The following is a 14,700-nucleotide window of genomic DNA, read 5'->3' as shown; positions in this document are numbered from 1 at the left end:
TTATCCAAACAAAACCACTTGAGAGTCACCCATCATTTAATGTTGAATACCTTGGCTGGGGAACATAAAAACCTGCTAAGTCTGCATATCTCCCACAGGTCACACACCGGCCAACAACATATATTAAAAAAAAAGTTATAAGAAGTAAAATTATGATGATCTTTATCTTCTTCTTGAAGAAATTATCAGACATAAGAAAAGTAATCAAACTAGAAGGAATTAAAACAGAAAGAAAAAATATTTCAGTACACTGAAGCTCATAAGTCTGGGTAAAACTAAGACCTTTATTCCTTTCTTTATGAATTAAAAATACAGCACATAAAAAAGTCAGACTTTCTTAGTATGAATCTCTTATTTTTTCCCAAAGATGTTTTTTTAAAAAACAAATATCAAGAGACATCTCCATCATTAGCAACAGGAATTTTTATGTACCAAACTGAGGTATACCACCTCATAACTGTATTATAGATTTCCTCTTTATGTTGGTAGACTCCCATACTGTCATTTAGGACCCACATAAAGCACAGTAAGTTATGCACAGAAAAAATGTTAATTGAAAAAGGTAGTGTTATTAAAGTGCAAATGCAAATGAAGCTTACAGAAAGCCACAGTATTCCCTGTGAGCCAAGAGACTTGCACTCATATATCTATATAAAGAGTCCCTGATATAATATTCCAGATACTGGGCAGATGTGGATTCACTCTGCTATTTTTATCTTTCCTGTAAACAGTACAAGCTTTACGTGCCAGTCATAAAGACTGCATGTGCTACTGAAAAATCCTTATGTACTACTGAACACTGTAAATTAAAAAATGGGCAGCTTCCATTAAAAAATGAGAGAAATCTATTTCAAGTCACTATGTAGAGATCAATAAAATCTAAAATTTTAGTAGAAGCTGGTCTTTCTAAAGTCATGGCCATTATCTACTTAGTCTTAAACAATCCTATAAATGCAGCACACATTATTACTTCCAGCATGTAGACAGAGAATATTAAGGACAAACACAAATTGTTATCACAGTGTTATCACTCTAGATTTCCCTAAGATCTCTACAAAGTCAGAGGAATATTAGTACTTCCAAATGGTGATTCATCAGACACAATGAATCACACAAAACTGTGATTTTACAACAAACCTCTAAACAATGTCTCCAGTCTTTAGCAGGATGCTTCACATTAAAAACACAGAATGGTTTAGTTTGGAAGGGACCTTAAAGATCATCTAGTGTCAACCCCTCTGACACAGGCAGAGACACCTTCCACTAGTCCAGCTTGCTCAAGGCCCCATCCAACCTGGGCCTAAACACTTCAGGGATGGGGTACCCACAACTTCTCTGGGCAGCCTGTGCCAGTGTCTCACCATCCCCACAGTAAAGAATTTCTCCCTAATATCAAATCTAAACCTCCCTGCGTTTAGTTTAAGGCCATTCCCTCTTGTCCTGTCACTACAGGCCTTGTAAAAGGTCCCTCTCCAGCTCTCTTGTAGCACCCTTTGGGTACTGGAAGGTCCTGTAAGGCCTCCCCAGAGCCTTCTCTTCTCCAGCCCCAACACTGTCGGTCTGTCTTCAAGGGAGAGGTGCTCCAGCCCTTGGATCATCTTCATGGCCTCCTCTAGACTCGCTCCAACAGGTCAACATCCCTACTATGTTGGGGTCCCCAGAGCTGCAGCTGGGGTCTCATCATAGCAGAGGAAGAGAATCCCCTCCCTGTCTCTGCTGGCCACACTGCCTTGGATGCAGCCCATGTTGTGGCTGGCTCTCTGGAGTGCTGGGCCATGTCAAGTTTCTCACACACCAACATACCAAGCAAAAATGTACCTTGTCATAGTAAAAGTACGCAAAAAAGGTTAGATTTAAGATGCTAAATTCTGAATATTCGTCTTTAACATTGTCTGAAATACCAAAACTTATGGAAATTACCTTGTTACTCCATTTGTATTATACCATTGCAGAAGCACTACTGCAAAACAAGGAATCTGAAGAGGTATTAAAGGGTAAAAAAAAAAAAACCAACCAAAAAACAACAACAACAAAAAAAAAACCCATACAATTTTTTTTTACTTGATTATAAGCCAGAAGGTCAAGGCAGTTTCCCGTTTTCCCAAAACAATATGATGACTTACCTAGTTTTGTTATTACAACAAGCAAAAAGCTACATTTATCAATTCCAAAACTTAATTATCATGAAAACTAGAAATCTATCTCAACCACTTTCAGACTTCATTCTGATTTGGTACTTTCTCCAGCTGACAACAACCCATAACTTGTCAGTTATCTTAAGCACCATAAACAGCAGCAGTAAAAACAAGCCCAGTGCCTGCCTTTGAGCTTGGTAATCATGTCCTATTCTCAACCCGGGTTTAAAAAGACAGAAGCATGCCAAACATCCATTGGCAAAGAAAATATCTGAAACAAGTACCTCAGTTCCACAGAAGGCAGAGCTGATGCTGATAAAAGCTGACAGTTACTGTGTGAAAAAGGATTGTGCACACAGCAGCTCTGCTAAGTAAGGCAGCTCAGTACCAAACAGTAACACCATTGTAAACATTAGCTTTTCTCCCGCAAATTTTTATTATCTACTAAGATTAGCACAACAGAGGTGACTAGCACTATTAGAAAGCAACACACAGAGCGAATACAGCCTTGTACTGTTTCCATTTACCAGTTCCCAACTCCAGTGTCACCTTGTCACTCTCCAAGCAAAGGCAAAACTAACAACTAATATCTCCCTCAACACACAAATTAGCAGAAAGAAATTTCTTTCTTCAGTTACTGGGAGTGAAGGGCAGCAACAGTGGAGTTAATGCAGCTAGTCTTCACCTGAGTGAAATTATTATGGGCAGATATTTTTCTGCAATAGAAAAAACCTGCAGCCTTTCTGTGACTCGATTCAGAACATTATTGTAGCTGATCTAGCTACTAAATAGCTGTAACAAATTTAAGGGGAAGGAGGGAGAAAGCAGAGCAATCAAGTGGCAAATAATTCACTATCCCAAATTTAAATCCCCACAGTCATTTTCATTACAATCTACCACTGATTTTGACTTGCCTGGACGCATCAAAGTACCACAATTCGTGGAAAGCACTGCTGGCAACAGTAGAAACTGAATAATGTTAGAGAAAGCTCATTATCATGCTGATTTACATGGAAGTTTGTTAGTTTTCAAGAACTAATGCATTTTTAGCATACACTTCAAAAGCTTTAGATATCATGTGATCAACACTTTTCAAATTGTTGAGAGGCCCATGACCACCAGTGCTTGAGCAACAGTTCTGTGCATGAAGGCATGTTTTCCTGAACAGAAAAAAACCCACAAAATGCGGAGAACCCAAACATTTCCTTCCATAACATGATCCAAAATGGAACAAAAAAGATTATACTGAAATAGGGTTAAAAAGGTACTTCAAGGTTATTCTCCTTGTGTTTTGCTTTAAAGATATATTGAAGACTTTTTAAACTTAATTTAAACATAAAAGCAGTATATACTAGAGGAAACACAACTTTATGTGCACAAGTTTATCTATGATAAAGTGGAGTTTACTAAATCCCTTACTGCTGGATTTAGCCATACCATCCCAAATCAGCAGAAGGCTAGGGATGTAGTCCTAACAGTGTTGTTACTGTTTCATTACATTTCAGATTTCTGCCTGTCATCAGAGCCCACTCCAGCTAAAGAAAGATTATGATAACCAAGGCTGAGATCATGTACCTTCAATGTAATAAAAGCTGGGGAACATGCTTTAAAGTTGTGAATCCCATTGGTCTTTGACATAAAAGCTGTTGAACTACTGACTTAGACAAAACCTTAAATTCTCAGAAGCATTACCAAAGAATATCTGAGAAGTTTCAGTTCCATCACCTTGAATACCACAGCAGAGTCATTGACCTCATCAGGCTGAGTACTACGAAGGATAAAAAAAGCATATGTGGTTTCCCATGACACAGTGATCCAATACTTGTGTCGGAATTCACGGCTCCTCTTTGCAGACTACCGTGATGCAACTTCTGCTCCTGACATGTTTCTATAACCAGCCCAACCTCCCTGGAAAAGTTAAGGCAATTTGCAGCACTTCTGAAAGAACACAGGTAGGGTGAAGTTATACTGTAAGATACATTTGACCCACTGGCTGCCCGTTGATTCCCCCTGACCTCAGCTGAGACTGGAGCTACAGCCTGTGCCAGGGCACAGGAAAAAGCAACAGCTGCAAGCCCTCCTTTGGCTCAGCCTCAGGCACCCGTGTTGCTGTTCAAAGGTAGCCTGAGGCTAAAGCAATTCACATCCCTCCTGAAGTGCTTGGCAAACAGAGCCTACTGTGTTCAGATTTCACCTGCAAGTGGCAAACCACACTCAGGCCCTCCTAAGAAAGACCCCACACTTGACTGCCTAATTTCAGCCACAACACCCCTGCAGCTGCTCCTCCACATGCATGGAAGGAGCAGCACGCCCTGAGTATTTCCAGAACACAGGTTTGCAGCCAGAGTTTGAATATGTGGCTTGTGATGCTGCCACAGCAGACAGCTGGGTAATTGCATGTGACCTCCACACACAGCCCCACACACTTTCTCCCTTTCTGCAATCCCTGATGGCAATGAGGCTTGTCATAGGATAAGAACACCAGGTGAGTATTGCAGGAGCAACTGTCTGAATGCATAATTAATAAATTTCAGAGATGGGGGAGCCAAGATATTCAGGACTGGTTTTGGTGCACATGGGCCTGCATAAGGGTATAAAACGCTGGCAGAGACTGGGCCATCTGGTCTCCCAGTTTTGTAAGCAGCTGCCAGGTGGAGCCCCCTCCCGGCATGGGAGTCTGCAGGGTACGTCCAGCCTAAAGATGGACTTTTTGACAGGGGAGTAAAAACCACTAAGATCCAGTCATGCGTGGAGATAAAATCCTAAAGTAGCTACATAGGTGCTTTGTTGCTTTGGAATTATGAATTCTCCAAAGCCAAAGACTGTTAACCTGTACTTTTCCAGCCAAACCTACTTATATTAAAAGTCTTTAGACACAAACCGTTGACCAAATTTGAGACTAAGTGGGCCTAGCGACACCTAGACTTCTCTGAGTTTAGAACACAAGGGGATCTCACTGAAGCTCATAGCTGGAGAGACCATGACCCTATTGCACTATTATCTGTTTTAACAGATGACAGAGTTATTTACATATTGCATTACAGCAGTATTTAGATACTGAATCAGCAATAAATCTAATAATAATCATGAACATAATCACTGTATCCTACTTCTTGTTCCTGGCCAAGAGCCTTCTCTCAACTACTCTGACACGAGTCCATCTCAAGGAAGCCAAAACATCTTGAATTCTCAACAAAGTTTTGCACAAGTCCTTACACATCAGAAAAGCTCTACCTAAAGGTTCTACACCGGCAAACCAGGAACATTAGTTACTTTTTAACTAGTGGGTATGTGCAAGTGTAATTCACCAATTAAAAAAGCAGTGTATGATTACACTGATAAGAAAAGATCATGACTGCAGAACATAATATGAGCTACAACATATCTACCATAATTTGTCTATTTTATGGGAGGAGGGAAATTAAAGCAATGTAATTAACCCACACAAGCAAACACTTCCTGTATTTCTCTTTAACCTAGTTTTGTGACTTCAGGTCTAAGAGAAACAATTCTTAAACCTATGAAGGTCTACACACAGCACAGCGAGACTGAAAAAGTATGCAACCACTGCAAAGGAGATGAGTGGCTGAGAGTCACTGAGAGTCAACCTGAAATGCAAAAAGGCAGAACCAGAGATCTGCTTGCCAAACATCTCATGGTCAAATGGCATGGCAGATTCCTTCAGAGCAACTTAGGAACTAAAAGAATTATATGCAAACATATTTTTCATTTAAAAAAAAAAGTGACCTTTAGAATTTGCAGACTGGTATGCACAGCCAGCACAGTTTTTCCTCCTACCAGAACAACATCCACTGATATGAAGAATTCCAGAAAATGTTGCAATCTTTATTTTTAAAAAAATAAATTAAACAATATTAAAAACAAGCAAAAAAATCCACTTCAACTGCAGTGTTTTCAAAGGCTGTAAGTGTAACAATAATTGGTCTTCAAAACAAAGGCAGTTCAATATAGAGGCAGTTGTTCCTCTCTTCAGAATAACCCTAAATGCTCAAATTTTTGAAATCATTTGTAATGGCTGTAATGGGCTTAAAAGCTTCTATTTAGTGAGACTCAATAAAGCTTTTAATCATACAGTGAAAAATATTACTGTCAGAGTAAGTTAAAACAGAAACACACCATTTATATTGTACTCCGAGAGGATTCCTTGTTAGCTGATTCAACACCTAGAAATCATCTGATGTGCTCCTGGCTACAAAACCCAGTCACACAGAGTTCACAGTCAAATTCTGGGGAGCCTTCTCAAATTTAGTATTTAGGCTCAGGAGGAAGGAAAGATGAACAGAGAAAATAGACAGCTGCAGGCTGGATTGTTACTTAAGTTTTGTTGGGGTTTTCTCAGGTAAGGAAGTTTCATGCACAGGAAAGCTGGGAAAAAAAACCACCTGCATTCTTTTTCCTTTATCCAAAAGTCATGGCACAGAAATGAGTCACTTCATACAGACAGTACGTGCACCTATTCATAATCTCACCTTGGAACAATGGGAGGAGTCCAAATTTGCATGGCTAGCATCAGATTTTTAGAGACGGAAACAACTTCATTCAAAGCTTTATTAAAAGGTAGGACTCATACTGGGTTTGTATTGTTGGTATGTCTTTCCATACAACCCATCACAGCTCAAAAGAGATGTTCCAAAAGGAGAATTCTCCATTTCTTCTTTTTGTTCTTAGTATTTTCCTTAGAATAAAACTTTGATCTTGCATTTGGTCCATGGCAATATACCAAAGAAAAGTTAATGAATTCCACCTAGCCTACTTACTATTATTTATTTGCAGGCTTCTAAGCTTGTTCAGCTGACATTAGAGGAGCTACTTCACAGAACATATGAGTTGAAATAAAGTGAAGCCTTTCAGGCTACACACAGAAAAAGCAAAAGGGTTGACAAAAAGCCATTATTCACAGCTGACAGACTTGGAATATGTTGATTGCAATGGACAGGACAAGGGGCAGTGGTTTTAAACTGAAAGAGGGCAGGTTTGAATTAGATGTTAGGAATAAATTCTTTTCTTGGAGGGTGGTGAGGCACTGGAACAGGTTGCCCAGAGAAGCTGTGGATACTTCACCCCTGGAACTGTTCAGGGCTGGATGGGGCCCTAAGCAACCTGATCTTGTGAATGGCAACCCTGCACATGGCGAGGGGGAGTGGAACAAGATGATCTTCAAGGTCTCTCCACACCTCATCTTTCTATGATTCTATAAAAATAATGGTCTCCACAGTAAACAAAAGCATGCAAATCTCTGAATGCAAATAAGCATTTCTGAAAGAAATGTTGGAAATTGATGCCAGCTAATATCATGAAAGCAAAATACACCTCTTGAATGCATCACATGTCACAGCACCTGAGATGTATCATAACACAAAAACAAAGCCTATGGAGGGTGAAGCAAGAGCAGGTAGCCTGAGAGCAATATAGAGAAATTGTCCAAGCAGCCAGGGATCAGGATAGGAAAGCTAAAGCCCTGACAGAATCAAATCTGGCCAGGGCCATCAAGGGCAACAAGAAAAGCTTCTATAGGTATGTTTATAGGTGATAAAAGGAAGGCTAAGGAAAACATGGGCTTTCTCCAGAATGAAACAGGACATCTGCTTACCCAAGACATGAGAAACACTCAGTAACTTTTTTGCCTTAGTCTTCACTGGCAGGTGCTCCAGCCTCACCACCAGAGTTGCAAAAGGCAAAAGCAGGGACTGGGAGAAGGAAGAACTATCTGTTGTAGAAGATGAGGTTTGAAACCATCTAAGGAAGATGAAGGTGCATGAGTCACAGAATCAATCAATCAATCAACCACAGAATCGATTTATTAGGTTGGAAAAGACCTCTGAGATCATCGATCCAACTGTGTCTTGTGCTTCACCGAAAGCTGTGTGGCCGGCAGGTCAAGGAAGGGGATTCTCTCCCTCTACTCTGCTTTTTGAGACCCCACCTGGAGTGCTGCATCCAGCTCTGGGGTTTCCAGCATAAGAAGAGTGGAGACCTGTTTGAGACATTCAGGAGGAGGACTGTGAAGAAGATCAAAGGGCTGGAGCACCTCTCCGAAGAAGACAGGCTGAGAGATAGGGGCTGTTTAGCCTGGAGAAGAGCAGGCTCCAGGGAGACCCTACACCACCTTCCCATACCTAAAGTGGGCTACAAGAGAGCTGGAGATGGACTTTTTACAAAGGCCTGTAGTGACAGGGCAAGGGGGAATGGCTTTAAGCTGAAAAAGGACTGATTTAGGTTACTGTGAGAGTAGTAAGGCACTGAAACAGGTTACGCAGACAGGCTGTAGATGCCCCATCCCTGGAAGCGTTCAAAGCCAGTCCAGACAGGGCTTTGAGCAATCTGGTTTAGTGGAAGGTGTCTCTGCCCATGTCAGAGGGGTTTAAACTGGATGATCTTTAATGTCCCTTCCAACCTAAAGTGTTTTATGACAGTAACATATAGACTTGATGAATTGTATCAGGCTTGTTACTGTCATTTAAACCTGGCCTCACACACTTGGACATAAAAGGGCTACAATACTGGTATAGTACAGGGTTTTGTTAGCAGAATATTTGGTTTGATGTCACAATACAGAGATTTGCTGGAGACACCTGAAGTTGCTCTAGATGTGCAGTACTACACAGAGACAAAAGATCAGGTCCCAACAGCTCTGCTGTTGTACTAAAGCAGCACAATATCCAGCCCAGCCTCTCATCCACCTGTTCTGAAGTCGGTTGGTTTGCTTCTCTCCGTATTTTTGTATTTTGTGGTATGTATATATATCTTGACATTTAAAGCAAATACAGCCCTAGCCATTGAGTGAGCTGCATGGGAAAAGAAAGGAAAGATTTTAAGTATTCCTCAGAAAAAGAGCAAACCCTGCCTGCTGAAGTAAGCATCAGAGCACTAACCCTTAACTCCACCTCTGTTCACTTTCACACCCAGTGGCAAAGATAAACTGCTGCAAGAAGGTCTGAAGAAGTTTAAGAAGTTATTGCCCTCAACTGTCATACCTGTCAGAGACTGCACTCCCTGTGGCAGAGTCAGCAAGGGAAGCTGTGCCTCCAGCTAAGCTACACCAGTTACCATGCTGTATATTATACTAAAGCAGTGACAAATGTTTACTGCACCTGATACACTCAGTCTTCAGGCTGAAGAAATTGAAGCATCCCTGCCAGTTTTGAACTGGGGACACTGGACTTCTGAGGACAGAGGGTTTCAGGGCAGGCAGCTGGGTACAGCAACAATGATTACCCCAGCAGGTGCCAGAGCCTGAAAATTAGGATTCAGCAAATATATTTCCTCCTTTCCCAGTGTAACATGAAGAAAAAGAGTTTCAGGGACAAGAAATTAGCGTTATGTTAAGAGTGGTTCAGCTACGGTACAGAAGTAAGGAGGACCTATGTTTCAGTCTCCATTTGGGCTCACTCCCAAGACTTGGCTCTGGATGGAGAGAGGTCTGCAGAGAGAGGTATCAGACCATGTATTTTGGGCCTGACAGTTTCCTGGTTTGTCAGAATACTCATTTATCTCAGGTCAACTTTTATCTCTATTTCTCAGTACACCAGTCTCTCTCTAGCTTGTCTTTCTTTCAGCTGATTTTCATCCTGCTGACTGCAGTAATTTCTAAATGGCCGTGGTCAAAAGGTCAAAGAAATATTCCAAGCCTCTAAACAGATTGCTGCACATCCTTCATGAGGGAAAAGTATGATCAGCTACAGAGGCAGAATTTCACAAACCAAAACAGCAACACCCAAAACCTGTATAACTGTACTTTGCACACTCCTTCACTTAACATTGTAACCAAACCCTATTGCCTGGCACTTCAGGCACTAAGATTTGATAAAGTTTTGAGCAGACAAGGAAAAGCTACATTTTTTCCAACATCACCTTTCCAGAGGCACAGGTCAGATATTTGACTTTTGACATCACATTTGACTTTGACATCACATTCGCTTTCTTAGTACATCCAGAACCAGAAGATCCTTTGCAGCTATGAATCACTCTACCTGTAACATCAACTAGCCAAGTCACACTCACCTTTTCACTGTGTCTCTTAAGCTGTTTATGAATGCACTACAGTACCTGTAGTTCGATTTTCTGCATGGGATAATTCTGAAGAATTTTAAAAATCCTCAGTTAGCTTCTAGGCTCACTCTTCCTAGGGAAAATTGCTTTTATTTTCTGGAAAAAAAGCTTCACACTAATGCCCTGTGCCCATTTTTAGTCTAAAAATATTACCTTTCTTTCTTCCCCAAAATACAGTCAATGTATGCAAGCATCCTTGTTGCTCCTCTATTAATTAAATATCATTGCCCACCTTTGAAAAATATAAATTACTTTGCTGACAGCTTGTTTCTAGCACACACTGAGCAAAGAAATCTTACTTCTCTTTCATCAAGCTCTTATTTCACAATTTGTTGTAAGTTTGCTCTCACAAGTGCTGTAGTTCCACTTCAGCAAAGCAAAACTTAAGAAAGTTGAGTGATTTTGTAAGATCAGGGTCATCCTGAACTACCTGCAGGTCTGCAATACCTAACTAAAGGCGTAAGTCAAGTTTCCATTCATGGTAAGATTTCAACTGATGGGAAGTCAGTAATGACTACACTCAAGGAAAAAGAGACATGTACTCTAAATATGTAATATAAGTGGGTTTGCAGCACTTTTCTCAGCGCTCTACTGGAAAATCACCTACCAGAAAACCTGCCTTCAGACAGGAATGAGGTTTCTGTCAATCTTTTTCATTGTACTCTGTCCTTAAATTTTGCCAATTTTGTCACAAAAGGTACTTATAGATTCATACCAAATAAGGTAGATAAATTTGCTTTGGAGAGGGCTGTCTAAGGGCTGAGTAAATGGCTACTAATTCAGGCACAGTCAGGGAAAAAGGCTAATTTTCAACAAAGAGCTGTCAATACTACCCACAATGAGACGGTCTTTGCTGCTCAGTCATTAAGCCTTAGTAGATGGTTAAGGTTCCACTAGTAAACCAAGAGATAACAACAGGCAAGCATCTCTTAGAGACCCCCCTACTCATTACAAAGCAAGAGGAACTGCTTTTCAAGATTCTGCCCCTCAGCTAAAGAAAGTAAATAAACACTGCAAGAGATATCTTCAGTATGGGAAACACCTGCTCAATATCTTACCCAGGCAGCAATAAAACTTCTTCAGATTTTCTTTTTTTAAGTAAACACACAGGAACTTCCCAACACAAAGCTCATCATGTGCCATGGGAGAGCTCATATTAAAATTTATTCTTAATGGTGTTCTTCCTAAGAGTTGAATAGATGCCAGCAATCCCAGGCATACATTACACACACTAAAAAGTTGTCCCCTGAATGATCTCACATTGTTGCTACTGGAAAGAAATCCACAAAAAGATTATTTTTAACAGTCTCCTTTGGAATAATTCCTGATTATCGACTATTCAATTAGTTTTTAATAGACACTTGCTGACAAAACCTGGATATAAGTGTTGAAGGTGTATCCTGTAAAAAGGCACTTTACTATTACAAAGTTGTATTAATCAGTGATAAAATGACCTTGGTCCTACAAGATTACTTGAATGCAAAAGTCTGCAAAGTTAGGGCACATTCCCAGAGAAGAGGCACTCGCTTCAGAATGCAGCAATTTAAGAAAACCTTTTAAATAGCTGCCTCAAGCTCTCAGTACAATGCACAGCAGGTGTGTGCCTAGTACATTAATAGGACTATTAGTAGAAATGGAGAAATAATTTTGCATTGATGAGTACAATATTATGCTTATCTTCAGAAGGGCTATAAAAGAAATTGCTAGTTTGTGTACTAAGACCCACAAAGACTATATTACACACTTGTCAACCTTGCTAGCAGAGATATAACAAAAACCCCTGACTGGGAAAAAACTATGACAAAAAAAGGACGTGAGGTTCCTCAGTACTTGAGTGACTTATTGGGATGAAATGGACTCATGATCACATGAGAATTTAAAATAAGTTTTAAGAAGTATTCTTTAACACATGTCATAAGCAAAACAAAGTTGTTCTTGTGAAAGATGAACGTCAAGAAGGACTTAAAGAGTACTTTCCACCTTTGGAGTCTGTGAATTCCCAGCATTTCCTAATTCTGGCTCACACAGATAGGAGAAAAAGTACGCCTACATGCCAGCAACACATGCCAGCAATACTCACCTTGATTAGTTTATAATACCTATTGGCTCAGAGGCTTCTTCTGTGTGCTCAGAAAGCTCACAGTTCTCTCTCATAGAGCCCAACAAGCCAAGTGTTTTTAGTGAAGGGACAGCAGCCTTCTTTTGAACCATCAGACACCTGTCACCTGCTGGAGCCTGAATAGGGTGGGCAATACCCAGAAGTCTTCCTCAGGGCCCTTGTTCAGAGCAATACTGGATCACTCTGTGCACACACGAGCCAATTTCACTGTCCCGTCTGGGGTGAGAGCGGTGAACACGAAGCCTCTGGCCAAGCCAGGTGAGAAGCTGGCCTGTCTTCATGCTGTGTCTCGCTCTAAGCTCCCGATCAGGCTGGGAGATGGAAGAGGGTTCTCAGCAAACCACCCCAGGAGGAGATCCGCTGCTCCCTAAGGCTCGGTTGGTACTGCAGGATCCACAGTCCTGCTGAGGCAACGCACCGTGGCGACTCAAGGAGCTGCTCTAACGGCCTGAACTTCTTTCTCACACCTTCTCCTCCTCCTCGTGCACAGAGCATTACTTGAGGATCCCTTCGCACCCATTTCCCTGGCCCCACGCCCGCTCCCCAGAGCCCCGCTCCCTCTCCAGCCCCACCTTGACCGAGCGCTCCCCGTCCTGCCGGCAGTGTCCCCGCACGACCCGGGAAGGGGGCGCAGGGCAGGGTCGAGCCCGAGCCCCCGCCCCGCGTCCCGCCTCGGCCCGGCCCGCTCACCCGCGTCGTAGAAGGCGTCCAGCACCGCCGTCTCGCCGAAGTCAAGCTCGCCGAAGTTGACGGTGGTGAGCTGGGCTCCCTCGGCCTCGCAGGCCCGCAGCAGGCACTGCCGCGCCCCGGCCTCGGGGCTCCGCGCCCCGGCGCCCGCCTTGGGCGGGTCGTTCAGCACGTACACGGCCCGCAGGCAGCGCGGCCGCGGGGCAGCCGCGCCCACCTCCGCCGCCTCCCCCGGACCCCCGGCCTCCGGCTCCGGCTCCGCGCCGGGGGGCGCCGGCTCTGCGGCCGCGCTGCCGCCCGCGGGGCTCTCCGTAGCGGCGTCGAGGGATGAGGGGAGCGGGGGCTGCCGGCAGGTGCTCAGGCGGGGCCGCGTCCCATCGCGAACGGCTGGGCAAACTCCGGGCGAGGCGGCTGCCTCCCTCCCTGCTCCTGCCGGCTCTTCTGCCCGCATTTCTCCCCGCGGCCGGGCGGCACCGTTCCCGGGCGGGGGACACGGAGCCGGGACGAGGCGAGTTGCAGGCGGCCGGCGCGGAGCGGTGCTCAGTTCAGCTCAGCTCGGCTCGGCACCGCCCTCCCGGAGCGACACAGCCCGGGGAGCCCAGCGCGGAGCCCGGCTCCACCCCGCCGTGCCTTCCCGGGACAATGCGCCCGCTCCCGTCCGCGACCTGGGCGGCACTGAGCGGGAGCAGCGCCGTCGGGGCGATCGCGCCTCGTTTATCGCTTGCCTTGCCCGCCCCTCGCCGGCAGCAGCGCCGTGCGCACCGCCCGCCGCGCCGCTGCCCGTGGAGCCAAGGTAGCTGCTGCCCTTTTGTCTTCCTCTGCTCCATCGCAGCTCTCCCCCTGCTGAGTCCCTGTTGTTGACACGATTCTGACCACTGATAGACTGTGTCAAAAGTTTGGGTAATCGTTCATCGTTAAGCTCCTTCTGTTTTCTCAATAATGTCCCACCATCGTGACAAAATCAGCTCCTAGTAACTCAGTGGCAATTCCTGGCTTCTTTTTAAGAACAAAATTAATTTCGAATTTCTAACACATTTTTCGTATTAGCTACGCTGGTGATGGCAGCCTGGGGTTTGGCAGTGCTGCTGGTCCAGGCACTGATGCATGTGGTAAGAGCATGTGAAACGCTGGCTGTGCCTGGATAACTTCATATCTATGCCTTGCACCCTAGCTGTCAAAAGGACACCAATACACTCCACGGGAACAACAACCATCTAGCAATCACGGAAATAGTGGAAAAGTGCAGTCCTGCAAATTTGTGTTTGAAGTAGGAAAGCTGTCTGGAAAGCTTTTTCATTTTATTTTCCACTCACAGTGACAGATGAGGTTTTAAACAAACAATGTCTTCACCTTTTGCTGCAGCATGAAGAATGTGTGACTGTCAGAGATAATGATTTTACCCCATGCTGTAATCATAGAAACAGAGAACTGTTAAGGTCAGAAAAGACTTCTAAAGTCATCGAGTCCAACTGTTAACCCAGCATCACCATGTTCCCCACTAAACCATATCCCCAAGTACCACACCTACACCTGAACACCTCCAGGGAAGGTGACTCAACCACTGCCTTGGACAGCCTATTACAATGCCTCACCATCCTTCCAATGAAGTAATACAACAAAAGCAACAACGAAAGGCTTACAGCACAGTATTTTCCTCTCTGGGTGTCTGTCTGCTTGGGATTAAACTCA

General features: G+C 43.6%; 1 protein-coding gene across 4 annotated transcripts in view; it reads right to left on the bottom strand.

The window, feature by feature from the left end:
• MAP3K15 (mitogen-activated protein kinase kinase kinase 15) overlaps positions 1 to 13,696 on the bottom strand; it is an 82,556-nt gene extending 68,860 nt beyond the window's left edge. For 3 of the 4 annotated variants that reach the window (XM_085051037.1, XM_085051045.1, XM_085051054.1), the window contains exon 1: positions 13,015 to 13,696. In XM_085051037.1, coding sequence (XP_084907163.1) covers positions 13,015 to 13,462 — 448 coding nt within the window. In that variant the 5' untranslated portion in view covers positions 13,463 to 13,696. Of the gene's footprint in view, positions 1 to 12,285; positions 12,301 to 13,014 lie in introns of those variants that run through there. The other variant, XM_085051063.1, reaches the window with a different exon arrangement.
• Between the last annotated feature and the right edge of the window lie 1,004 nt (positions 13,697 to 14,700).

This window comes from Lichenostomus cassidix, chromosome 1 (assembly GCF_008360975.1).
Source record: "Lichenostomus cassidix isolate B80296 chromosome 1, HeHo_3.0, whole genome shotgun sequence".
Lineage (NCBI taxonomy): Eukaryota > Metazoa > Chordata > Aves > Passeriformes > Meliphagidae > Lichenostomus > Lichenostomus cassidix.
The sequence above is the reverse complement of the archived record's forward strand: the minus strand, read 5'-3'. Positions and strand labels throughout refer to the sequence as shown.